At 34.4% G+C, this 26,705-nt stretch overlaps 3 protein-coding genes and 2 non-coding genes across 7 annotated transcripts; 2 read left to right on the plus strand and 3 right to left on the minus strand.

Annotated features, from left to right (window-relative positions):
• Window positions 1-3,886: 3,886 nt before the first annotated feature.
• Window positions 3,887-4,578, minus strand: LOC100799972 (calcium-binding protein CP1). The gene has a single exon (XM_003529471.5). The coding sequence runs from the start codon at window positions 4,486-4,488 to the stop codon at window positions 4,045-4,047; it is 444 nt and encodes a 147-aa protein (XP_003529519.1). The 5' UTR covers window positions 4,489-4,578; the 3' UTR covers window positions 3,887-4,044.
• Window positions 4,579-6,043: 1,465 nt separating this feature from the next.
• Window positions 6,044-6,117, plus strand: LOC113002266 (small nucleolar RNA R66). The gene has a single exon (XR_003267809.1). It is a non-coding gene; the product is annotated as a small nucleolar RNA R66 (small nucleolar RNA).
• A 100-nt stretch (window positions 6,118-6,217) lies between these two features.
• Window positions 6,218-6,302, plus strand: LOC113002220 (small nucleolar RNA snoR118). The gene has a single exon (XR_003267764.1). It is a non-coding gene; the product is annotated as a small nucleolar RNA snoR118 (small nucleolar RNA).
• Window positions 6,303-8,469: 2,167 nt separating this feature from the next.
• LOC100790294 (uncharacterized) lies at window positions 8,470-16,448 on the minus strand. Its single transcript, XM_003528567.5, has 15 exons — window positions 16,015-16,448; window positions 15,733-15,927; window positions 15,080-15,154; window positions 14,826-14,993; window positions 14,183-14,346; window positions 13,770-13,988; window positions 12,135-12,261; window positions 11,804-11,992; window positions 11,195-11,436; window positions 10,420-10,539; window positions 9,641-9,866; window positions 9,501-9,560; window positions 9,248-9,421; window positions 9,045-9,154; window positions 8,470-8,902 (listed from the first exon to the last, which is right to left on the minus strand). The coding sequence occupies exons 1-15, from the start codon at window positions 16,189-16,191 to the stop codon at window positions 8,737-8,739; spliced, it is 2,412 nt and encodes an 803-aa protein (XP_003528615.1). The 5' UTR covers window positions 16,192-16,448; the 3' UTR covers window positions 8,470-8,736.
• A 2,619-nt stretch (window positions 16,449-19,067) lies between these two features.
• Window positions 19,068-23,828, minus strand: LOC100790813 (probable protein phosphatase 2C 42). 3 transcript variants are annotated; one of them, XM_006583933.4, is made up of 4 exons: window positions 22,870-23,828; window positions 21,863-22,233; window positions 20,551-20,787; window positions 19,068-19,450 (listed from the first exon to the last, which is right to left on the minus strand). In XM_006583933.4, the coding sequence occupies exons 1-4, from the start codon at window positions 23,171-23,173 to the stop codon at window positions 19,238-19,240; spliced, it is 1,125 nt and encodes a 374-aa protein (XP_006583996.1). In that variant the 5' UTR covers window positions 23,174-23,828; the 3' UTR covers window positions 19,068-19,237. The 3 variants fall into 3 exon arrangements, with proteins under 3 accessions (XP_006583996.1, XP_014633695.1, XP_025985127.1); XM_014778209.2 differs by having other exon boundaries at window positions 21,863-22,250; window positions 22,870-23,022; XM_026129342.2 differs by lacking the exon at window positions 22,870-23,828 and adding an exon at window positions 22,325-22,855 and having other exon boundaries at window positions 21,863-22,250.
• Between the last annotated feature and the right edge of the window lie 2,877 nt (window positions 23,829-26,705).

Below are 26,705 nucleotides of genomic sequence, written 5' to 3' on the forward strand. Positions count from 1 at the left end.
TGCAAAAACAGGTGAGATAACTTGGGTCCTCCTCTTGAGACCTGAATTGGCTGCCAGAATTTAGATTGAACCCTCTGTTGAATAAGAATTGCAAGCTTCTCAATGCACAACACAAAAAGATGGGAAACATTGGATCTCCTTGTCTCAGACCTCTCTCAGCTGCAAAGGGGTCCAGTACTTCGTTGCTCCACTTCAAAGACATGGATGTGGATGTATAGTACAGTTCATGATAAGTTTCACAATTGATTCAGGGAAGCCAAACTCATGCAGGGTTAGCTGCAGAAACTTCCAGTCAACACAATGATAAGCTTTTTCAAAATCAATCTTCAACATCATGATACCAGATTTTCCTTGCTTTTTATGCATATGACGCACCACTTCCTGAGCAATGAGAGCATTGTGCCCTGTTCCCCTCCCCGGAATAAAGCTGCTTTGACAGGGTCCAATGAGATTGCTTAGAAAGGGCCGTATTCAAAGCACAAGAATTTTTGAGATAGCCTTGAGGAGGACTTTACAAAGGCTGATCGGTCTAAAATCTTTGAGACTCAATGGACTATCAACCATTGGAATTGGAACAATCCTTGTTTCTGTTAATCCAGGAGGTATATTTCCAGTTGTAAAAACCTGAGCAATAAACTCTGCCACTTCTCCACCAATATTGTCCCAATATGTCTGATAAAATATTGGTTGAAACCCATCAGGCCCTGGGGCCTTGTATTGGTTCATTGAGGAAAAAGCATCTTTCACATCTGTCAAAGTAATAGGCTGAAGCAAAGAGTCAACCATACCTTGACTAATGTGGAGGAATATCATTCAACAAGAGGCTGCAAGGATCACAAGGGCTCCTATTCTGGAAAAGATTCTTGAAAAACTTTATTGCGTCCCTTGTTAAAGTTCCTCATTCATTGTCCAAATACCATCAATCATGAGGCCAGAGATCATGTTCCTTCGTCACCTGATAACTGTTTGAGTGTGGAAAAATCTAATATTCTTGTTCCCCAGCTTAACCCATAGCTCTCTAGATTTTTTATTCCACAATATCTCCTCTTGGGCCAAAATCTGATCATATTAGCGTCGAAGACTCTTTTCAAAGCTCACCAAATCAGACAAAAAGCAATAATCAAGCTGGCGGTGAATCCCTTTCAAACGAGCTTCAATTATGTGCTTCCTCTTAAAAATGTTCCCGAAAACATCAGTATTAAACTTGATAGAATGATTAGTCAGTAGTCACTGCTCCCAATTTATGAAAGACGTTGCCAACAGTTCTATGCCATGCATTTGAGACAAGTGTAGCATAATCCGGATGAGAGATCCATGTCGCTTGAAAGCGGAAGGACTTGTATTTCTTACGCTTTGCCTTGTGGCAGCTGATCAGCAAGGGATTGTGATCTGAATTACTCTCTAAGGTAATAACTCCACTAAGGCGTGTGGAAACTGTACTCTCCAATCTATATCAACTAGGCAGTGGTCAAGCAGTTTTCTGACATGACCTCCATTCTGAACATTTTTCTACCAAGTGTAAAAACCTCTTACTGCTTGAACATCAATAAAATCACAAGAGTCCACCACATTCCTGAATAAATTGGATTTTGAGGCAATAAAATTACCACCATCAACCTCTGTAGCGTTCAAAATTTCATTCATGTCTCCCGCCATCATCCAAGGTCCTTTAATATTACCCCTAAGTGAAATGAGATAATTCCAAAGGTTGACTCTTAAGGATGGGTTGGGTGAAGCATAAACACCGGAACAAAACCATTCGGCCACTCTTTTCCTTATTGAAAAAGTAATAAAATGAGGGGTACTGTCAACAAGCTGAAACACAAAATCAGTATGGTTGGATAAAACCCAAATCTCACCTGCATGACCACGTGCTTCTTGAATGAAAAGTGGTTTAAAACCCAAAGTAGACCAACGATCTTGTGTGGCTGAAAAAGCAACATGAGTTTCATAAACCATAAAAACCGAAGGACGATATCTCCTTGTCATCTCTCTTAAATATCTCCAGGTAACCTTGTTAGAGGCTCCCCTAATATTCCATGACACTAGCACAAAGTCATCAAAACCATTCATGGCAACAGATGTCAAGGAGGAGAGGGAAGAATTAATTTGTGATTGGTCCAAGGTCTATTTCTTGAACTGAAACATTCTCTGGAGTAACATCCATATCAACTCCCTGGTCCGAACTTTCTTTCTCCATGCAATCAGTATAAAGGACAGAAGAAACTTGTGCCAAATTCATTGTGGATTTGGCCCCACCCCCTTACGTTTCGAGGCTACTACTTTCATAATTGGGGCACATGCAGCTGGTTGCTGTTTTGATGTGGGTCCCTTATTGGCAGGTGAAACTGAAATTGATGTTGCTCCAACTTATTCTGGGATGAGTACACTGGCGCACGTGATCCCCTTTGAAACAATTTTAGTGCAAGTAGCACACTTTCATCATAAAAGTACAGGTTTAGGCCTGGAAACCTAATCTAGACCATGGTCTTTTCTATCTTCGCTGATGGTGATGCCAAATCTGGCGTCCATGTTTGCACCGTTAGATATGATCCAAAACCATCCAAGGTCCCCCACCCATCACCAAGCTCCGATCCTCTTCCAGATCAAATTTTAGCATGAAGTAGCCATTGTCGATATCTAGCATATCGAAGCCCGCTTCGAGTTTCCACATCGTCACCAATTTCTCCTTCAAAATTTTGTAGCCAATATTCTTGCCCAACAGTTTGATAACAAGCGCGTCTTGCCAGGGAGTACATAACCCTTCAAAGTTCAAAGACTGAATCTGTAATGTCGACCATTGGTTTAAAAAGATTGCCATCTCCATACTCTATTCTTGCTAGCTGCTCCTTCAAGAGATCTCTCTTTGGACGAGGTTGCAGCCTCTCTCTGTTGACCATTGTCTTGTCAATCCTCCAAGGTCCAAATAACTCAATTTTCTCTCATGAACTATTTGGGTCAATGGATAATTTGATCCAAAACTTGGGATAATGGATGTAATCCAAAAAAAAATTCATAAGTAGTTGTTAATAGAGTTGAAGTCACCAAATTCTGATCAGAGTAGGTATCAATTTATGTCTCATTCCAAATATAGTTTTTCTAACCATATTTTCTAAACGAACCATAGGTTCACCCACTTTGTTTAATTTAGTTTTTTTTTTACATATATTTTTATCTGTTTTTTAAAATATTCTTTCAATAATGCTTTGAATACTTGGTATTTCTTCAACATTCCTATTATTAGTTGGGTTAAATTACCGTTGATACCGCGTTGACTGCACAATAGATACGCAACTTGAATTGATATCATTCATTTGAAGCAACTTATATTTAGAGTCAATAGAAAATGACGTTTATTGTCGATGCCAACAATGGCGCTTTGTATTACATGGAATTGTACAACAATTCACTTCACAAATCAATGGTGGTGATGAGCAAATTTTAGAACGTTATATATCTACCACTCATAATAATAACAAACAACCATAATAAAGAACTACGATAAATTTTGAATTCTAAATTAAATGTTGTAATTTAGAAATATAAAAATTAAATGAGCTTATTTTATTCACTTATAGTCATTTGACTTGACTATCTTTTCTTTGTTGAAAAATAAATATAATAATTAATATTTGATAATTTACCAAAAAAATACTTCTACTAATTTGCCAATAAACCTCACGAGTCAAGACAAACAAAAATAAATAATCCCTTACTCCATATTTGAACAAATAAACCTTGGAATGTGAACGACAGTTTTGGCATGGCTCACTACCATACCCTTCCATTTTTTAATGTATATTTGAAAAGAGCAGAGATACAATAAAAAAAAAGATAATACTAGTATATATGTAATAAATAATGATGTAAAAAAATAGAGTAAAAGTGAAATGAAAGGGAGCATAAATGTATGAATATATGAACTCATATGGATTCAATCAATGACTTGGACAAAATATAAAAACCCAACACTTGCTTAATTAACGAAACGAAACGGCGCCAATATACGAGGGGGGGGGGGGGGGGGGGGGGGGGTTAATTAATTTAATTAGCGGCGGAACATTCAAGCGCCAATATACGAAGCAAACCATCGAACGTAACGCCGCCGTTTTGGTCGCCGCCGCCGAACCGGATCATGGCGTTGATGTCGTCGTCGGTGGCCGAAAAGCCAGCCCAGGCCATGTAAGTCTTCAGGTCGCGGTGGCTGAGCTTGCCGTCGCCGTCCTTGTCCATGACCCTGAACACGTCCTCCATGGCCCCACACCCCACGGGTTTTCTCTCCGCCGCGACCACGCGCTCGAACTCCTCGTACTCCACGAACCCGTCCTTGTTGGTGTCGGCCAGCGTCATCATTGCCCCGATCACGTCGTCTCCTTCTCCGCCGACTCCGGCGTAGAAGGCGCGGAGGTCGTCGTGGCTGATTTTGCCGTCGTGGTCGGCGTCGAGGACGTGGAATGCCGGTCGGAAATGGGAGGCGGAAGGGCACATTTTGATGATTGTATTGGAGCGTGTTTGCGATGTGTGTGGTTGTTGAGATGCGTGTCTTAAATAGACGATATTCGGGGGTTTGGGCAGCAAGCCCTTGGTCCTTTCGCCCACTGGCTTCCGCTTTGTTACGTATGCGATGATATCATTGCCCTTTTTTCTTTTGGGATCTGATTCTAGACTTAATGCACATTAAATTTATTAATTTTTCTGATAACTATATTAAAAATTGCATTAAAAATGATTTATTATTACACCTATAATGTCTTATAGATAATTAGATATTGGTAAGTCATAAAACTTTACAGGATTTTTTATATTAATTTTTTATGATTTAAGATGTTTAAATAATAATTGGCTTCTCATAAATATTCTCTTTCAAATGTAATTTTGTTTGAAATCTTGATTTTTTTTTACTAGAAATCACTGTGTTACTCAATCCACTAATTTAAAAAATAATTTCATTTGTAGTATTGATTGTTAGCGGGACCCCTTTGGATTGTTTGAAAGCTTGATATTATATCATTTTTTCTAATATTCAATTTTTATTTGTAATGTCATTTTAAAATATCACGACTAACTAAAATCTAAGTTATCCAATGGACTAAAAAATAAATTATTACCTTACCAGAAAAAAATTCAATGGGCCGGGCAAAGTTTTTTTTTTTTAAAAGGTTTATTAAAATAACTTGATTGAGTTTTAAGTATCAGAAGAAATATCTCTAAATTCAATGGGCTAATTAATAAATTATGTGTATTTGAATGGAGGTTGAAAAAATTAATTTTAAAAGAATGTAATTTATGTTTGAATGTTTTATTATAAAATCAAGTTATGAGTAAAATTTAATATAAACTTTGAATTCATTATAAAATCATTTCAACCTATAATTAATTCTTAATTATTTTCTAACGTGAAATTAAATATGGAAAGTTATATTTAAAATTAATTATGTAGTAATCAATTATCCGCCCCCAAACCAAACACGAAAAGTTATGGACTATATGATCCAATGGGCCGACTAGTTGAAAGTTCATCTCAAACTTCATTGGAGGAAAGCGCTTTTCGACCCAAGATGGGGGAAAAAAAAAAGAACAAAGGGTCAAAATCGTAATTAAAAGAATAAGGGTGGTTCTTTAGTCTTTTCACAAACGTAAAAGCCCTAATTCAAATACGACCATTATATAACTCAGAGGCTCTCCTTTTTCACACCAAGGATTACGGAAAACCCTATTCGCTTTAAGTCTCATCCATTCTACTAACGGCGGAGCTTTAGTTTTTTCAATTTTCGTTGTCATGTTTATTTGCCTCTTGAGATGCCTTTGATTCTCAGATCATGTATCATGGGTTATCTCCAAATCAATGATAAAAAAAAGGCATAGATTTTTCGCAGGAATGTTGAGTCACTTCGCCTTCGTCTGTTTTCTCCAGGCGCAGTGAATGATTAGACTGCTAAATCAACTTTTTCATTTTTTAATCTTCAAAACTTTCGATTTTAAATGTAATTACTTTTTCTACCATGTCTCTGTTTTTTTCTTTCTTCTTTTTAGACTTGTGGGATCCTATGATGGCATGAAATCTTTGAGACCTGATTGTCTAACTTGATGACAACCATAAGCATAATCGCTGAGGATCTTAACCAAACCTTAGTAGTTTGTCTTTTTTTCTGTGGGGAGGGGTCTGTTATTATATGTAGCATTGTAATTTGGGATAAAGAGGCAAAAGGAAATAGATGTGAATGATGAAATAAGCACTGGGCTCTGAGCAGGATCTGCTATATGTGAAGCACAATGCTAGCCTAGAAAGCTATGCCTGACTATTTCTTCTTTCTCTTGAAACTTATTTGTGTGGTAAAATCTGATTTCGAACCATGAATGAGTTCCATTAGGTAATATGAATATGAAATTTGTTTGGGTTTGTATTATGTTTTGAGGCCGCATTAATAAACGAGTTTGTGACATTTACGTTCTGCTTTTTTGGTTACATTAATATTTATTTTATAAGGTTACTTAAGCATTTTGCTTAATTTAAATTATTTTATTGGAAAAGAGATGCATTTGATTAAGATGATGGTTTTCAACGCATTTAATTGTTTTTAATATATTCTTTATTGATTAAAATTTGATGAAAATTATAAACACGAAAGTGATTCATTAAAAAATTAAAGAACCTACAGATTTATTATTTAGGGAATTTTACTTGTGATAAAAAAATTAACTCCGAGATTCTCTAATAAATTATGTTAAAAAGAATAAGCAAATACAGAAGTGTGATAATTTAGTGAAAAATTTTACTTTTTTTCCTATTGAAAATAACTGTGATGAACAAATTTCCTAAGAGGTCAGACAAAGTCATCTTGTAATGTGGATGAAGAGAATTGATAAGGAATCTTAACCATGACAGAGAAATTAGCAAACAAAGTATCTCATCTTGAAATTTAATTGCACAATGCAAATGTAGGCTGTGTAAAAGATCTTTTTAGATCATAATCGAGTCTTCCTACAGTTTTGGAGCCAATTTTGGTTCTTGAAGATCCATACAGAGATTGAAAATTGATGTGAAAAGATGAGGCTTATGTAAAAAGAAAATTAAAAAATGAAATTTTTTTGGGGGAGAATGATTTCATTGGGCAATTATATTTATGAAATAATTAAATATGGTAAAATCTATATCTAAAACGGATTGGCTAGAAATGTACGTGTTGATTCGCCTAAACATACTGGTAAAATACCAAAGGAAATTATTCATGTTCAAACTAATTTCAACAATATTATAGTGACTGTTATAGATGTAATGGTAGAAAACATTTTCTTTCACGGTGGATATTGTGACTCTAATACCCAATGAATAGATTGGTTGAATGAAGTATATCAAGTTGTAGAATTATATACAATGATTTAGATCACTGGACTAATAACAATCAACAAACTAATTAATTACTCTTCTCCAACTACTTGTAATTGTTTAGATCTTCTCTTGTATAGCAAAGAAGAAAAAAAGAAAAAAGCAGAAAAGGAAATGTGGAGAAAAAAAATGAAGAAATGAAGCTGTTTGAAAAATAATGAAAGGGTAGAGAGATAAGAGAGACTAGCTGCAGAGAATCCAAGTCCTTCCTTGGTGGTTGTGGCTGAGGCAAGATTGGCATGTTGAGGTGGTATTTATTAGAACTAAGGTTGAATAAGTTCGAAACGTAAATTATTGTAAATTTTTTGTATGTCATTAATTTTCAGTGATTAAAAAAACTGAAGCTTATTAGCCAATCAACAGTAACTTTTCATAATTTGTTTTCATAACTTGACACTCCATGCTCTCCATGAATTTGTCTCGTGATATTGTTGCACTTTCGAAATTCAAGTGTCAAGTTATATGGTTTTTTTTATTTATTAAAAACTCAATGGTTTAGATTTAAATAATTTTATATTTGTTTTACACATTGTTACAATCTTAATGTTAACTTTATATTAAAAACGAGTCACATTAACCTCACATCTACATGCATCGTCAATTAAAAAAAATACTAAAATTTATTTCCATGATGTACTATTAAGAACACAATGTTGAAGCAAATATCTATCAATGCCCAAGCATTTGGATACCGAGTGATGTTATATATAAGAAACACAAACATTTAATAACTTCTTTTCAAAATATAACATTTAAAATCTTTGGCTACCAAATGAATGAACCATCAATTTCATTCTTAAAATATTAATGTTTCCTAAATAATCTTTAAAGTAAATAATTATATAATTAATTTCTATTAGAAATCATTCTAAATAATCTTTCAAGTATTAAAAAATCCTTCAACTTATTCCCTGAATGTTAGTAAAATGTAGAGACTAAATTAGCTTTACTAACATTGAAGACTAGTATTTAGGAGAGAGTAATACTTGAGGGATTAAGTTGATGGTTTACTCGCTACCAAATTCATTCGTATCTTCAGCATTAAATTTGGGTTTCAGCTATTACCGTTACTTTGCAACGAATTAAATAATCACACGCAAATTTCTTCAGCTATTACCACTCTAGGAATGTCAAAGTAAATTAAACCCGAAGCCCCAGCCAGTACCTACCAAAATACATAATCTAGTCAATGTTACTCTAGTAATTTTGATCTTCTCATTTGTCCTGCATTGATAACTATGCATTCAAAATTGTATACATTTGATATTTGATTTTGGTATAGCAGTGATAAGCTCTACCTAGTGTGATATGGCTGGGTTGTTTTTGGCTGTTGGCTTCAAAATCTGGATTCAGCGCACCGGAGATGAGAAAAAAATTACAACAAAGTACACAACGAATCCAGCAATAAGTATTCCCCCATATATATAAGTTTGAGAGGAGTGCACGGGGTATTTGTACTCAATTTTGCAACATCTCATATTATCCCTCTCACTGGTCAAGACATGATCAACATATCTGCAATTCACAACATTGTAAATAGCTACTAGAACAGTATCATGGGGAAAAATATCAGTTTGCTAGAATGTAAACTTTTTCCCATTTTGACAACACACACATATATATATATGGAGACGTTTTAAAATACAGGGTAACTTACTGTTCGGTGAACATGGTGCTCTGCAGAATATCTGAACTGTTCAAGTAGGCATCCTGTAACCGATGATCATATAACAGTGAAGACATATCAACAAGCAGCTCTTCAAGGCCCTGGTGTATGTATACAAATTGCAACATGTTAAGTTGTTATCACTAAAAATGCCCTCAAAATCAGGTCAAGAACTTCAATCAAGTAAAGCTTACATCCAGATATTTTTCTAAGCGATCAACTAATTCATGTGGGAAGGGTTCCGGCAAATTAGTGGTTTTCTTGTAGAACTTCTCTAACCACAGTTCAGTGTTTGACTTTTCTTTCTTTCCCTTTACTGGTTCACCAAGGGGAGTTTTCAGATACTCTGCTGCAAAAGTTTGGACAGTCTGCACAGAATTGACAGGTATCCACAATCAGGGAATCAAGTACTGGTATTTATATTAACTCCAATGAAGCATGAATTACCTCTGACGTATCACGAATTTTACGAAGCACAGAATCCACACGGGCATATATTGAGTTCCTCTGTCAACAAACAAAAAACTGATTTGAGAAATACCTCTTGGTAAATAAAAATCGTTTTGGCATATTGAGAGAGCATTCACCAAAGCAACATCTTGGAGCATTTGACTGATGTGAGATGTATTAGAGAATGGTCCAAATGGATGACAACCAGCAGCCCAAAGCCAATTCACAACAGGCCTCTCGTGGACATGAGAAGCCTTCTCATATGGTGCACTTAAACCACCAACAACTGAGGCAAGACCAGCCAATATATGCCGTTGTGCCTGAGATGGAAGAGCATGTCTTCTTTGTGTTTCCGAAACATAACTGTGGAACAAGACAATTAAGAGTGGTGTGAATTTTTGCAAAACAAAAGTGATAAATAATGATGAAACCCAAGGTAACTGAAAGTGGACTTTGAGGTGGTTTCTTTGGGTCAAATCAAGCCAAATAGACAGTCAGCATGACAAGAGAGTAAGAATTGCATTCTAAAACTAACTTATGAATTATATTACACTGCATTAGCAACATACACTCAAATAGACAGATATCAACATATTTAAAAACAAATTAAATAATCAGAATGCAATTACTTTTTTTTTTTATAAAAACAACAAAATGAAAATGATCAGAAGGTATGCATCATTGTCACTATTTATGTTGAGATGTTAAAACTTAATGGACAAAAAGGATTAGCGGTTCCACATAGAAATAAGAGATGGTTTCATACAGACTACAATAGCATAGTATGTTGCCAATTAGCCATAATAAGTGTGCAACCCATTTATTCCTTCCTCTGTTATCTACACATCAAATCATCTACAGAAGTATAAATCTTCAATTTGCAAGCACTGGATATCCAAACATCATATTTACTCACCTTAAAGGAATCTTTTCATTTTGATGCTCAAGCACAATTACAACATCATTGCTTGTCCATACCATACTTTCATCCTCCATCATAAGGTTTGGATCCACATCAGCTAGCGATAGCACAAACCTACATAGTAAAAACCATAACATTTGGCTTCAGTTTAAATTGGTTTTGAATCAAAATAATATCATCAACAACAATCAAAATACTTCTTCATTCAGCAAATGCAATATAATGCATTTCATTTTTAAAAAAAAAAAAAAAAAACCCACCAAAATGAATATAATGTTCTAATCACAAGTGTTTCAATCTTTCTTTTGACATAATAGAGCTCAGCAAAAAGAAGTACATTCAAAACTTTTTCTTACAAAAGTTCAACTTTGATCAATCACTGTTGACATACAACTAAATATATTTTAGTATGTTGAGAGCTACATATAGTCAATATAATATTTTGTTTTGGGGAAACAACATTTTCCCTTTCTTTTGGGCAACCATTCTGACTCATTCAAGTAAAGTTATTTGTGCATTCCCTTTCATTTTGCAAAAGGCCACCAGATTTGGGTAACAGAGTTTACAAAGTCCAAAGTATCTAACTCCCAATTTACAAAGTGTTCTAATCAACCTAATTAAGAGAGCAGTTGGAAACAATAAAAGGAGAAAATTTTAACTTGGGTTCTATAAACCTATTAATAAATATGAATATAAAAGAACAAAGACACTATGATGTTAGAGTTGTGGTTTCAATGTACATGTATGCAAGAGATAGCAGTGTACGCACACAGGAATTACTCTAGTTCCATAAGTTGGTTGTAGATCTCCTTGTTTCTTTACTTTCTTTCTCCTTTTCTTGCTATATTTTGAGTTATAAGAAGCCCAGAGAGACTTATGCTTAAGAATAGAATCAGTTGACCCTTCAGATTCATCCATCCAATTTTGGCGGAGGAAATATTTACTTGAAAGAGACGGGTCAGACACTTCAAGCAATCCAGCAGCAAGCACATCAGCGGAACGTTCCATCTCCTGTAAAATGTGGGTTCAAGTCCATATAGAATTAGTTAAGAAAGTAATAAAATAAATTTGCATTTAGCATCTTAGATGCGGATGTATTCAATTCAGATATATCGATAGTGAACTCTGGAAGTTCTTCAGAAGATCACTTAGCCTAAAATGATAACATGAGCAGCATTGTGACTACTAAGCATTCAATTTCATCTATTTATCTAAAGGGGTTACAAAGCCATACTCATGATTCACAACTTAAAGGTTAGCGCAAATTTCTCAAATAATTACCCCATGGAAATGAAAAGAGACCACATTGCTCATATCAAATCACATGAGAAATTAAAACCAGTAGATTTAAGAAACAAGAGTACAAGGCAGCACCCACTTCTTTTAAAATAGCACCATCCAGATATGTCTTGGTATGAACATGGAAACGACCATCATTTTTGGTTTCCTGCAGGGAATGTCCACGCATAGCTTTTGAAACAGCAATTGCCAGCTTCTCATGGCGATGTAACGAATGTACACCCCCAATAATTACTAATTCTTGCCCATCGTGAAGCATGCTTTTCACCTGAGACGAAAGAACAAAAAATGTAACAGTTGCATGTTGTTCCTGTTAAATTGCCCAAAATCTCAATTCAAGAAAATCCATCAGACAATTTTCAAACTAAGTTAACAAAAATTGGGAGTCTACTCTAAAGGAAATTACAAACCTCAGCCTCAATTTCTTCTATGTTAATACTGTAATTGTGACCCTTTTCCATAATGTTGTATCGATTATGATTTTGCAAGACAATTATAGGTACAAGCAGTCTTGAAGTAAGATCAACGGTTTCAAACCTGAACAAATCAATAAAAATACAATTAAACTCGAGTTAATACATCAGTGATCAGTCAACAAAGTATTTGAGTACCCTAATAATTTGCACGCGAGACACTAAACTGACAGCCTAACTTACAAAAATGTATTCAAAACTAAACAAAAGAATACAAAACTTGCATGAGATGAGGTATCAATGCTTTGGAGATGAAAAATAAGGTTCACATCATACCACAAGTTTCAAAGTTTAGGCATCTAGAATCCATCTTAGAATGTTGTGAGGGCATCAATTGGGATGTCATATATAAAATTCAAGCTGGGTGGTTGAAATGGAAAAAGGTTCAGCGTAAGCAAAGAGTTATGAACTCATGAAATTTCTAGCAGACTACAATATGATCAACTAAGCTCTAAGATAATCAATTTTGTGCAGTGAAATGCCAAAAAAAAAAAACCCACAAAAAAGTTGGGGATACCAGCAATTGAAAAAATAATGATAGAATGCTGCATACGGAGGTTTGGCCGTGTGAGAAGACCAAATGGAATGTAAGCCAATTAAAAGAGGTTGAAGAAGACCAAACAAAACCTTAGGAGAAACTTTTTTTTTTTATCTGCAACCTTAGGAGAAACTAATGTAAAGACCTTATACTCTTAATGGTTTTACAGAATTTGAGTTTGTTATAGAGTCCAATGGGAGGGCAAGCCCAGGTGCAATGGTCAAATTGCCCTTTGTGACCAGTCGATCATGGGTTCGAATATGGAAACAACCTCTTTGCATAAGCAAGGGGAAGACTGCATACAATGACTCTCTTCCATACCTTCACAAGTGAGGAGGTTTCTGGCACCAGGGTATGTTAGTTTTTTATGTGTAGATTCCATTTATAGTTTTTTGTGTGTAAAGTCCCTGTATTGTTGACCACAACTGAGGCCATCTCTAATGGTGCAACAAAGGTAGGGTTGCTTAACTTACTTTTGATGGACCTTACTATGCCACATCACAATTTTAAGAACTCTAACAACGTTTTACTAGAGACAGAGGTGCAGCTATCTAAAAACTTAAAATGAGTCTCATATATTACTCTACATATTTATACTCTCTATTATATTTGTTTTTATTTTAATTTTAAATTAAAATAATAATATTCTAGTCATGTTTCTCCTACAAAAGAGTCACAGTCATTGTGCACAGCTGATAATGCTGATAATAATCTTTTATTATTTTTTGTATTCAAAAGAGAGTCGCTTGCAGCTGGCTTGATTCCTGCATCCCTCTCCTCTGGCCCTATTATGATTTTTGTATTCAAAAGAGAGTCATAGTTATTCTTACATCACTCTCCTATGTCCAACAATCAGTTTTATGGGTTTTTAAATGTTTATACAAGAAAATTCTTACACCATGGATGCCACATGTAATTGGTCCAATGGTAGGAAAGGTTCTTATAGATAAGAATATTAAGAACCTCTATTGGAGATGCTCTTAGTGGGATAAGACTTAGTAGTTGTTTTTTGCTTATAGATGACATCAGAATACCTCACATCAGGTGCAATAACATGTTCCACTGTGGTTGATACCAAAGAAGCAAGCTGCCCAAGAAAAATATCATTGCTCGATTGATGAGAAGTTGTGTGCAAACTACTAGGACGAATCACATTTTGTAATCTTGGCAGGGTTCTAGAACAGACACTTCCCTCTTCAGCTTCAATCTTACCATAAGTGCATGGCCCTGCCGAAAGGTCAATCACCACAAATCTGAATAAACAAAAAGAAGTCAGGCTAGCATGCATGTATGATGTATGGGCTAACAAATTTTTTTGTAAGATACAAGATATAAATTGGACCAGTTTTTGCCAGTAAACAACCCCTAACATTTGATTACACTCTTTCCAGAGAAGAAAGAAACTGAAGTTAACAGAAAATATGTTCAGAACCAAACTGTTTTATACCTGCCAGAGCTTAGCCAAACTTGAGTTGCACCCCCACCATTGTAACGATAACGGTAGATGTAATCTCCTTCTTGTTTTTTCATATCTTCCTCAGTTAGGTCAGGAATTTTCTCATACATTGAACTATCAAGATCAATCTCCTTATTTCTAGGATCTAATCTCACCTACAATAAAATTTAAATTAGCAGTAAAAAAGATAAAAACAAAATAGAATTACCACAATAGTAGGGAATTATGACACTGAACAAGCAGGAAGAATGAAGAACCTATGGATTCAGTTACTCACATTTCCTCCATTAGTAGTTAGTGACTTAGTGAAAGCTAACTTATCAATTATATTACGTGTTACTAACAGTAAATATAAATTTAACATCAACTGAACTTGTAGAATTGCTTTTTTTGGTATTCAACGGAGCTAAAAGCCCAAGGAAAAGAAACAACATAGGAACTACACAAGGAGACACAGCTCCAACAGAATCAAAAAATAGCAGTTGGCCCAAAAACGATGGCACCTGCTGAAACATCACAAGGTCCTCCTCCATATGACAAGCACTATTGGCCAGGGCACCAGCACACTTGTTGAACTTGTAGAATTTAAAGTAAGGTATATTTAACATTTGGCAACTAAAGATATTAATTGTACCTTGTCAAAGTTTACAATGAATATTGCACTTGGCACTGGTCTATCCATCTCTGTGACAGAAGATCCCACACTGTCCGTGTCAAATATGTAGGAGTACAGCCTTTGAAATACTGGCTCCACAGCTGTTGCCTCAACTTCAAACAAAGGTACCTCCCTTCCAAATTCAGTCTGCAAGTTGTGGTAAACTTTAAAAAGTGCTATGTCCAATCAAAACAGAAGAAAATGGCATAAAAAAAGAAAGGAAAAACGGTTACCTCTCTTGCTTTTCCTGCAGGAACCATTGCCTCTTTCAGTTCTTTCTCAAGTGCTATCAGTTCAGGCTGTCCAGCCTACAGCGACAATTAATTTTAAATTGTCTTGGTTAATCCATAATATTTCTAAAGTAAAATTTGATTTCGATGCATAGCCAGGTGACAATTTTTGACTAGGCTTATTGCATTCATCTAACAAAAGTTCATATTTCATTCCTCTCTCGGCCGTACAAGGCTGGCAATTCAATCTTGACTATTTTTTTTCAAGTATAGAAATACAGACATGATGAAACTTTCATTAGTTGTTACATGGCTGTAACTTTTTACTTTATAATATGCAGTTCAGGAAAGCAACTAGGATCTCCTTCAATGAAGGTATTCTGCATTTAAGCACCAATTAACTATTTCACAACTAAGTCCTATGCTAAAACATTTCAATTTCGAACCAAAATATCGTCTATCAGAACTCCACTGATCCGAGAAACTCATCCTTCCCAAACCAGAGTTAAACTGTATCCACCAAGCTCAAGCTTGAGAACTACATTTCACTTTCAAACCAATTCAATCAACTAGCAAATAGGAAAAATAACACATACAAGCGCCAACGAACCAAATAGCACACAAAAAGAGTACAAGGCGGGCTAAACGGGACTTACAGGAAACGCATTATAGACCATGTGATGCTCAATATCAAGCAGCTCCCCAGTCTCCAGACACGAAGGTCTGTGAACTGGAAAGCTAGTTTTCAGAAACTGTTCCAATCGATGCGCATCGATGTTGTATCTATAGCCTCCGTCTCCGCTAAAACCAATCAGAACCACGTTCACTTCCAGCGGAACTTGAAACGGAACCTACACGAACCACAGACACATGCATTCACACATCAATTAATTGGATAGTGATTTTGATTTTTGTGTTGACGGAAAAAGAAAAATGACCTCGGCGCGAGAGTGAAGCATGCGGCGAACGTCGGATCGGACGCTGTCTCGTACGTCGTGGAAGGCTCCGTGGTGCCACTGAGGGTGACTGGATTCTCTCTTGAAGGCTTGAGGTGCCGAATCGGACTGAGTCAAGAGGAGACTCAGCAGGGCGAGTAGGAATGAACGAGGCGCCATTACCTCGCTCGGATTTACTGATTCGGTTCAGGAATGTAGGGAATTGTTTTTGTTGTGACTGAAATGTGAACATGTGTTGCTGCAACAGCAAGATGATGAGGAATTAGTTAGCCATGGGTGAAGCTCGCGCAACGTTACTCACTGTGCCTGGGACTCGATGGCTGTTAATGTCAACAACGATTTTCCCAGAATGTCCCTGAACGACTATCGTAATGATGATTTGGACTCAATACCTTTCTTGTATTCTAGATCGGGCTGGCCCGGTCTATTCTATATATTCATACTAATATATTAGTCCATTGAAATATGAAGCTCCATTAATTTTGTTTTGCTGTATTAAGTTTTAATAGTTTTATTTTATTTTTTTTATGTTTTTGAAATTTTTATTTTGATTATTTTTATTTTCTGTTTTGCTGATTTGGACTCAACGATTTTTTTTTGTCTTAAAATGATTAATTTAACATTGTAGGGGTTTTCAACTGTCATTATGTAAATTCCAAATGATGAAGAACATGTATGCTGAAATCTATCAAACAACACAAAGTTGCAAAGGTTGCAAAGCATGAATTAATTATTTTAAAATTTAAAAGTTAACAAAATACTAATGTTGTTGATGAAAAATTTGAAAAAGGATCAAAATGAAACTCTTTAAAAACATAAAAGACCTAATGAAACTTTTAAAATTTGATGTACTAAAACGAAAAATACTAAAAATAATAATAAATCAAGAGTGACATTTAATCTTCCAAAAATTAAATTTAACCATATCCTTCTTACTTAAAGTAAAATTGTATAAATTCTTAATCGTCATTTTCAACAAAGCATTATATCAAACATAGAAAAATCAGACATTTATCCTAAATACTAAGGAAAATCAGATCTCAGATAAAAAAAAAAATCAAATACATTGTGTCACAATATATGTAGGCTCAATCTCAAGTCCAATTACAAATAGATCCAATTAGTAGTGAGAATGGATAAAACTTCATTTAGCTAGCCGTAGTAACGGTCTCTTCAATGTTGATAACAATAGTGAAAATATTATTTAATGCAAAAAAAATCTATACTTAACACACGAATGAAGGTGGAATACAATGGTGCATCCACACTTAATGAGGGGGTGCATTTCGCTTTAAAAGAAATACATATAAAGATTAATGTATACACATTAACCAATTATTCCCCCCTCCCCCGTAATTTTATATATTTGAACCTCCTAACTTTAATTTTTTTACTTCTCTTATGATACTAATTTTTAATTTTATTTTTTAAATAGATCATCCTACCTGACTTAAGGTCCTAGGTCCACCACTAGTGGGGTAGCTTGTTGGTTGTATGAAGGGACAACTTAATACAATAAATAAATGATTTTGTGAATGAAATAGATCAATAGAAAAAAAAAAACTTATAAGGAGCATAGGATTGGCATGGGAACTAACATCTCTTAGAAGATGAATAACAATGCATGAACATGTTGTGATGGATATTTATTCATGTAAGTGAAGTGAATAATTACATGGAAGATGCAAGTTAAGGCTAGCATATGTGCAGGCATGTGTACCCGCACCCGCCCTAAGTTTGACGAGAAAAAAATCAAGTTGATTGGGGTCAGATTAGGTTTTCCTCGCTTGTGAAAGTTGAGGGTAAGGTTGGGTATTGTGATCCCCACTTTGTATTCGCCTTGTCCCGTTACTAATATACCCTAATACATGTCCCTGGATTTTTCCCACTGTTGACCCCAATCATGCAACATTCCTCTTATTGCCAATCCTTCATACTTATATCCTTAGTGCTTTTTGTGTTCTGCTCGTTCATGCTCTAATTGCTTTACTTCATCGTGACAGTCATGACACCCCTCCATTGCAAATTCATGGAAGTCACATCCCTTTGTCACAACAACTTCCATATTCTCTAATCCTTTTCTCGCGAAACACTTTCATTTGTTGCTGCTTCTATCTTTACTTCATCGTACTTGCATAAATTTGTAAGTAAATACCCACCCCCATACTTAGTCCTAATATGCAGGTAATTATCTTCTCTGGTTACAAATGTTTTTGCAAATACATGTTGGATCCGAGTAAATTTTGTCATTCTTACGTGCAGCTGGTTTTGGTACTAATAAGGTTTAGTACACCTTGTACTTAATGCATTTATTAATAAAATCATTTGGCTATTTCAAAAAAACTGTGAATAGTAGAGTTGGTAAATTGGGTCATCCAGTTGGACTTCCCTGAGCCCACGAATATGGGCTAGTCTGGCTCAACCTAAATTTCCTTTGAGCTGCCATTTTTTTTAGGGGAGTTGGTATTTACTCTCCCCCATATAAACACTTTTTAAAGATGTCTACGAAACATACTTTAGTTTAAGTAATAAGTCAAATTCTCTATACTACAAGAATAAAAAGAGAACAAACAATTTATAAGGAAAATAAATAAATAAAACTATATATCTTGAACACCGTCGTTCGTATGAAATTGAAGTGCTAACTTGTTTGTTCTTCATTGTGCCAGCTTTATTTTACATCTTATCTTATATGAACAGATTAGACAACACTTTCAAGTTTTAATCCAACATTATAAAATTGAAATTTTATTTATTTACTTATTTTCGTTGACCCAAATAGCACTTAGATTTCAACTTTAAGATACTTCTTAATTACGGGTCTAACTTGCAGATGTACACTACAGTCTACACATGAATTTTCCATATAATTTGTTGTAAAATAACTTTGAATTCAATCAACATGCTGTTCGATTAGCTATGTTCAGCCAAAAAAACAAACAAATAAATAAAATCCAGTATTTCGGGTAAAACTATAAGGTTAGAAAAGGGAATAAGATATTTTTGTATTTATTTTTTTCCTCTTTATGAATAAATTTCTAATAATATGTTATAACTTAATAAATTCTCGTGCCTCAAGAATGATGTCGGTACCAGAAGCCATATGTGCCATAGAAATGACATATTATAGCCAGGTACCTACCAATGCTTCAGGTATCGGTACAGTTGCCAAAAACTCGTACAAGACTGCTTACAGTGATACAAGTCAGTGATCGAGAGCGCTTCGAATTGAAAGTGTCGGGTCTAGCACTGTGCCTCTGGAAATAAGGTCGTGATTTAAGAATAAAACAATAACGGATATATCATCATGAAAATGGCGTCGAACTTTCTTGTCAATCTTACGGAGGTCTGAATATCGCATTTCTCGTTTTCTTGCTGCTTCATGGAGAGCAGCCTTGATAAGTCTCTTGGCACTACCCTGCAGTAACACAATTGTAGTACAATAGCAACGCAAGGAAGAATAACAAAGAATTCAATAAAACAGGCTTCTTGAATAACAACGAAATAACACAATGTCATCATGATTCCCTTTTTAATAAGCATAGAATATGGAAAGGACCACAGAGAGAGAGAGAGAGAGAGAGGTGAGTGTGTGGGGGGAGTGATTTGAATTTTCATACAAGTCAAATGCTGGGAGATGAGCTAGGCCTCTGAATAAACTTTTCCATAAACACTTGTAAAAAGAAAATAATTTTTTTTCCCATAAATTAAATTCAACTAATGCACCTCAGATTTTGGAGAAGTTAGATGAGACCTATAAAAGTTAAGTGCAAAAATTGATTTTAACTTGTGGGAGAATCTCGATTCAATATACCTTTTAATTTTCTTCTCGTATAAATAATGTTTATGAAGAAATTTATTCAAATGGGACCTCAGTATTACCACCTTGTGAAGCAAAATTAGCAGAAATATTCAATAATAATAAATTACAAAAAGAATAACTTACTGAAAGGTAAGAATGTAGGAAACAAACTCATCATAGGAATTGTATTAATGAATAAACTATCATATTAAAAGCTACAGTGATGATCAAATAAATATCTGAACATCATAAAATGTAAGATCGAATTGGAATATGGCAACTTCTTGATAAAGGAATTAAGGAACATACATGACTTGTAAAGCTTAAGACTTCAGATAAAGTACAGACACTACTTATTACTGCATCCACTAGTCATGCACTTCTATTGTTCTACACACTATCAAATCAACCAAAAGCAGTAATCTTCAATCTCTCATGTCAGAATCAGATAGAGACATGATGAAATTACGGATCAAAGTTGTAGGGGGGATTTTCCAATCTTGTCCCGACCAACATGTAAAGCATGTAATAAATATTATAGGTCCTTCACATTACTAATGCTAATAAACAGGACTAGCCCTCATCCAATTTTTTATGCAACCACTGGGCTCAATTAGCCGCCCCCCCCAGCCATGCATTTTATGGCCAGACGAGGAAACAACCATTACAGAAATAAGTACAACAAGAAAATCCAAACATGGAAGAAAGAGTCTTACCGCATGTGGATTGCTGTTTACAATATCCACAGCTTTCTCGTTACTCAAATGCTCCCATAAACCATCAGATGCAAATATAAGGAAGGAATCATTTGGTTGGAGAGCATGAGAAAGAATAGTGGGATTAGCACTCAAGATAGGCATGTTCATCGGTTCAGGAAGTCTGAATTTTGCATTAAGTGGTTCTCGGTTAAACTGTGCATGCTTCAAATATACATCACCTATAGATCTAGAAACCTGCACCAAATACAGTTAGTGAAGTGTTTGTCTATAAAAAATTTGGAGCATGTAAGTAAAACAGATAAACAAAATAATTACAGCAGAACCTTGGGAGAATTAATGAACCATTAACTAATAAAATATATATGACTTCAGCAGTAAAATAGTGTTGAGAATTAAACTGGAAAGTATATATTGACCGTCTTTCATAAGACCATTGCTTTTATTATTATTAACACACTAATGCATTACAAATCAAACGTACAAAAAAATAGAATATTCTATGCCAAATATAAATAGTTTGCTTCCATTTATGGTTTGGTTTTAATCACACAAATCAGGGACTGAACCATTAACCATACATGCCCACACCCAAAGTGTCTGTATGCCACAATACCTAATCAAAATAACAAATTAAAATGATTAAGACTTGTGTAAGTATGGGATTTGGTACATACAAACAGGAGCAGGGTCTAATTTTAAGCACCAACCAATAACTTCACAAGGGAATAGGGGACAATTACAATCTTCTTATAGGAAGTCAGCCTGATAATGTTTTTAAAGGAACTCTGGTGAAAAACATTGCAGAAGATTAAGATAGTACGGGATTGAGGAATAAGAAGCTTCTTTAAAAAATATAATTGGATCGATAATTCATCATGAATAATACATATGATACAGTAGAAAATGTACAAGAAACAGTAAAAGAACAATTATAATATATGACTTTGGCTTTACAGTTTACATGTGTTGGGCCTGTTAACATATACGGATTCAGAAATCATAAACCACCTGTGAGATACACATGAAACATGTGTAATCATTAAGACCATCATACTTGCATAGATCATATGTAGCATTCAATTTTAACAAACAGAAAACTGGCCTTTCAGGGCACAGTTTAAGTAGCTTCCAACACCTTTCAGCATCAATATCTACGTCTCTTCCACATAGCATAGCACTTTCAAGAATGGAAAACAATAGAGAATATAATGAATTAATAAATGCTTGGCCATGTTTATGCTAGCACTTCTTTTCATGTGTGAAAGATGAGAATTTCTGACTTCTGAGAGGACACAAGCATATACATTACCTGAATAATGCCTTTTACTCTCCACACTCCATGTTTGAGGACAACAATTTGGGGATCATGAGGATGTAATTCTTTAAGTTCCTGCCTAACAGCCTCAAGATTTGCATTGTGTTCTGTAGACAGCTGAATTGCAGCCATACCTCCAGTGTTGCCAACTTTCTTACCCAATACAACACGGGAATCTCCAGCGTTTGCCACAAAGAGTGTCTGCTGAAATATCACTCCAACTAGACAACAGGTCCCAGCACTTGCAATATGAGGTCGAGCATTCCACGAGCCTGACACGAGGGCCATGTACCCCTCTTCTGTTTGGCGAAATGCTCTTTCGATTGTCTCAGTTGTCACAACCCCGCGTGACTCAGCTGATATTGCTGCACAGACAAGAAATCTAAGACAGCTAGATAAGAAGCATTCCTTTACCAACAGAAAAAGACAAAGAGGAACCAACCCCAACACTCATACCCCATGAAGGAACCAAAATTGAAGGTAGAATGCTCCACATCAAAACCATGGGCCTTCAACACAAAAAAAGTCAAGAGACCCAAACACTTTACTAATTACAACATTATGTGCCAAACAATCCCGAATCCGTTCCCATTAGAAGAAAAGCTAATAAAAAGTTCTACACAATTCACCTATTAAAACCGATTCATAATAAAAAACGAACACAAACCATTAAAAGAAAGAAAGAAAGAAAGAAAAGCTTATAAACAGTATTGCCCTGCATGCTAACTGTGTACTTGGTAACTGGGAAATCTCAGACTCAAAAGACCAATAAGAAAAATAAAAGTATAAAAAGTACTTTTAAAAAAGGTTCACGAAAAAGCGAATTGATGAAAACCACTGGTAACAGTTACTACTACTACTGCTACTCGTGATTCATGAGGATACAATCAAGCTAAAAACGTGGCCACATTAAATCCACACCACAACAACCGTGGAAGTAAATAAATAAATAAATAAAAACGAAACTGTGGGTATAAAGTGGGGGGTTCCGAATGAAGAACCTTGAAAATGGCGAAACAAGTGATCGCAAACGTATCTTGATGCGTCGGGTCCTCCGTGACCGTCGTAGATGCCGACGAAGGTGCCGAGAGGACCAGACTCGATCTGGCTCTGGTCTTCGAGAACCTGGTTGGCCTGAACGACAGCCATGGAGAAATCACCGGAGCCATATTTTCCGAAGTCGCGGAACCAGAGCAAGCCGTCTTTGCCTTCTCTTCCGATAACTCCGATGGAATCGATTCGATCAGCATCGCGGCCAAACGGCTTCCAACACAGCGAGAACAGATTCATCAATGCCTGGAGCATACCACATCTCTCGGAAACCCTAACCCTAACGTCCCCAACGCCGGAACCGCCAGCCTCGCTCCGATCCGAGAGAGAGAGAGAGAGAGAGAGAGAGAGAGAGAGAGAGAGAACGCGGAGCTTATGAAGGAAGGGGAATAAGGGAAAAAGTAAAAAAAGAAAAGAAGGGGTGTCGAAGCGCAGGATAAGGAAGGGGCGCACGTTAGCGAGAGGTGGTGGCGGGGTGTGTTCGGTGGTAGAGGAACATGAACGGGCTTATTCTTGTGGGGAGAGGATGGTGTGGGGAAGACTCTGTTTGCTGATGTTATTTTCAATGCCTTCCCTTTTTTCCTTTTTCAAAAACACCAAAATTGATAGTTGGGTTGGTACAAACACGTTCTTCAGTTTCGTGTCTTTGGGAGAATTTTCGCTCAGCATGCTTTCAGCATCTTATTTTGATTTATGAATTAAATATATCTTTTTCTTTATATTTTCTTAGTCTTAATTTGATATATTTATCTGAGTACTTTTTCAATTTAATGTAAGTAATTTTGAAATAAATTATTATCTGAAAAAAATGATACACTTTGAGTGTTCTTTTTTTCTCAGGTGATTCTTATTTTTTTGTTGTTATGGTGTTAATTTTTGTATGGTCTTTTTTATGTGAAAAAAATAATTACATACTTATTAAGGAAATTAATTTATGAAATTTTTTCAATTCCATGTAAAAAAAATATTTTTTTCTTCTAAATTATCCTTTAAAATTTGATTTCAAACATAAATCACTTATTAAATGAAAGATATTTTAAATATAATTTCATTAAATAAGACAAAAAAAAATTATAATTTACTTATATTTAACACTAAAATACAATAAGTTTTTTTGTTATAAAAGAGGCCCGAAGAAGTAATTTGCAGTAATTTTGTAATAATTTTACGATATTACGAATATAGTAATGATAACATTTAACTTAAAATACACATTACTGTTTAATAAACAAAATCAAAACAAGTTAAACTAGTTTTGTAATAAAATCAAATTGAAAATATATATTACTTTTTTTTGCCTTTTTGAAACTATGCGAATACTCAAACTTTTATTTGTGGTTCTTTTTTTCTTGTATTTATATTTTTTGTTTTTTCATTACTATTTTTTAAGGTTTATTTTGCCTACAAAAGGAGGCACATCCCACCTTTTTTCAACACTTACAAGTGTTGCTGAATAGAGAATAGAAAATGAATATCCTCGTTCATTAATTGAATTGAGAAACTAATATTATAATATCTCCATCCTAAAATATATAGGCAAATTTTCGTATGTGATCCATGTAATAAAAAGAAAAGAGAGATAGAGAAAATATTTGTGGTCTTTTTGTTGTTGTTTGTGGAAATAATTGTTTTATTAAGTCTCAGATGATCTAGCATTTAGTTTTGATGGCAACAAAAAAGAGTATAAGATTGTTAATTTAAGTATAATATGAAGACTAACAATGTTTGGTATGACAAATCATTTCAAGCAAACTGTCCCACAAAACTGCTTACCTTTGTGTTGGTATCTACAAGCACAATCTGTCTAGTTCCTTTAAAGAATTGTCTTTAGACTTAGAGGTTTCATTTGAAAACGTATGCAAGAATCATTCAAAAGAAGAAGTAACAAGAGAGAGATCAAGAACATTATTACCTCATAAAGGAGTGAACACAAGGCTAGAGTTTAAATAAAAGATGAATCACTACTAGAAAAATGGTTTTTAAGACATGTGATTTACGGCGATTATTTGAGGAACCGCTTTAGAAAGTGGTGCAGTGACATTTTTGTAATTATTGTATAACACACATTTAGAAAATGAAAACAATATTTATATAATAAGGAAGTACGGATTGAAGTCATACATATATTTGAAGAGTTTGAAAAATAGAGCGAGAGTGAAAATATTAACACATTACTACAACTTAAACACTTATAACGAGTTTTCTAAACGAGTATATAAGAATTGATATGTAGATATCAATTTTTAATATAACCTACTTTGAAATTTTTGTCAGGAGTTTCAAGATATGAAAAAGACGTTAACATTTTAAATTGATTATACGAAGAATCAATCTATAGTATATTTTGCATATACCTCTATGTGCATGATCTAGAAAGTTTTGTCAGGGATTTAGAAAATTTTAAAGACATCCACATTTTAGATTGATTGATAAAAAACTAATTTAGAAATTACTTTTTACATTGATTCTTAATATAATCATTCCAGTTTTTTTTTATTTTATATTATAGTCATAATTGAAGTATAATGTTTGTCCCAATATTTAAAAAATGTTATTGCCGTCAAAGTGTTCTCGATGAACTCAAGAGAGAGAACTGAGTTGATAAATTTTTTGTTTGTTAATACACTCTAATTTTTTTATATGATAAATATAACAATGTATAAAAATCTTGATTAAAAAGAGAGAAAAAACAAACAATTAAAATCTCTATAACTCAGTTTTATACTGGTTTGGTCAGTTCTTGTGCATGTGTCCGATCCCTAGGTAATTCACTTGAAGATTTCATTATCTTTCAAATTCTTCACTGTAACAAAGTATTTTTATTTACATATTGGGATCCATCACCCTTTATGTTTGAGTTTCTCAAGGATCAAGATATATCACACTCTTATTCTTATAAGGTTTGCCTCACCTTTTTAAAAAGTTTAGACAAAGAATATAAGAATTCACTTCTGAATTTAGAGAAAATGTTACAAATTGAAGTACTAGAAGATTTCTCAATAATATCATAATTATTAACAAGATCTTTAAAAAAAAGCATCATATTTTAAATTAAAATGATAAATAGTTATAGGCAAAAATTTTGTAAACTATTGTAGGAATCATTTTCAAAAGATGTAACTCTTCAAAACACACTTTAAGGTACAATTTTAAATTTATGATTTTAAATTTTAAATTTTAAATTTATGGTAATCGATTACATGATGTGATAATTGATTACATTGATTCCAGAACTTGAAAAACAAAATTAACGCTTTTAAAAGAAACTTAAAGACTTTATTTAATTTAATCAATTGACTAAATATGCTTATTGAAAAAACCTTTTAATAATTTAATTTAAGTCTCAAATCTTCTCATTGTTGGACTTATTTGTGTAAAAGATTCTTCATGTTAGTTTGTTTTTGTCTTTCTGTCATGTCATTTGCTTTTAGTATCATCAAAACTTACAACATTACATAACCACATTTACCACTCATACACTACATTATTTTTCTAGTAACCATATAAATTTATAATATTAGAAATATTTTTTGTACTAGCTAGTAAATGAGAAATGATGCACAAATTCTTCGTGAAAGTGAGTATTCTATTAATACTATGATCGTATAGTAACAAGAATTGAGAAATAGATGTTAATTATTTTCTCTCTCCCTAGCTTCCGAAGATAACATTTAACTATGGAAAACAAATGATGTACATAAAATGCATGAGAGATATACAGAGTGAGAGAAAATTAAGTGGGCAAGTGCAAGAAGCTCACAAGCAAAAGAACTTATCTATTTGTCCA

The sequence above is a fragment of the Glycine max genome, chromosome 7, assembly GCF_000004515.6.
Source record: "Glycine max cultivar Williams 82 chromosome 7, Glycine_max_v4.0, whole genome shotgun sequence".
NCBI classification, from domain to species: domain Eukaryota; kingdom Viridiplantae; phylum Streptophyta; class Magnoliopsida; order Fabales; family Fabaceae; genus Glycine; species Glycine max.

Bases quoted from the DNA above. Each gene is read 5' to 3' on its own strand.
- LOC100799972 (XM_003529471.5), bottom strand. From the start codon at position 4,488: ATGTGCCCTTCCGCCTCCCATTTCCGACCGGCATTCCACGTCCTCGAC.
- LOC100790294 (XM_003528567.5), bottom strand. From the start codon at position 16,191: ATGGCGCCTCGTTCATTCCTACTCGCCCTGCTGAGTCTCCTCTTGACT. The intron at 13,989-14,182 runs GTATAAAACAGT...TTGTTTATTCAG, and splicing joins GTTTGGCTAAGCTCTGGCAG to ATTTGTGGTGATTGACCTTT. The intron at 11,993-12,134 runs GTTTGTAATTTC...CTTTCGTCTCAG, and splicing joins TAGAAGAAATTGAGGCTGAG to GTGAAAAGCATGCTTCACGA.
- LOC100790813 (XM_006583933.4), bottom strand. From the start codon at position 23,173: ATGCTCCAGGCATTGATGAATCTGTTCTCGCTGTGTTGGAAGCCGTTT. The intron at 20,788-21,862 runs GTAATGTATATG...TATTTGGTGCAG, and splicing joins GAGTAAAAGGCATTATTCAG to GTTTCTAGATCTATAGGTGA. The intron at 19,451-20,550 runs GTAAGACTCTTT...GTGTTACTGCAG, and splicing joins TAAACAGCAATCCACATGCG to GGTAGTGCCAAGAGACTTAT.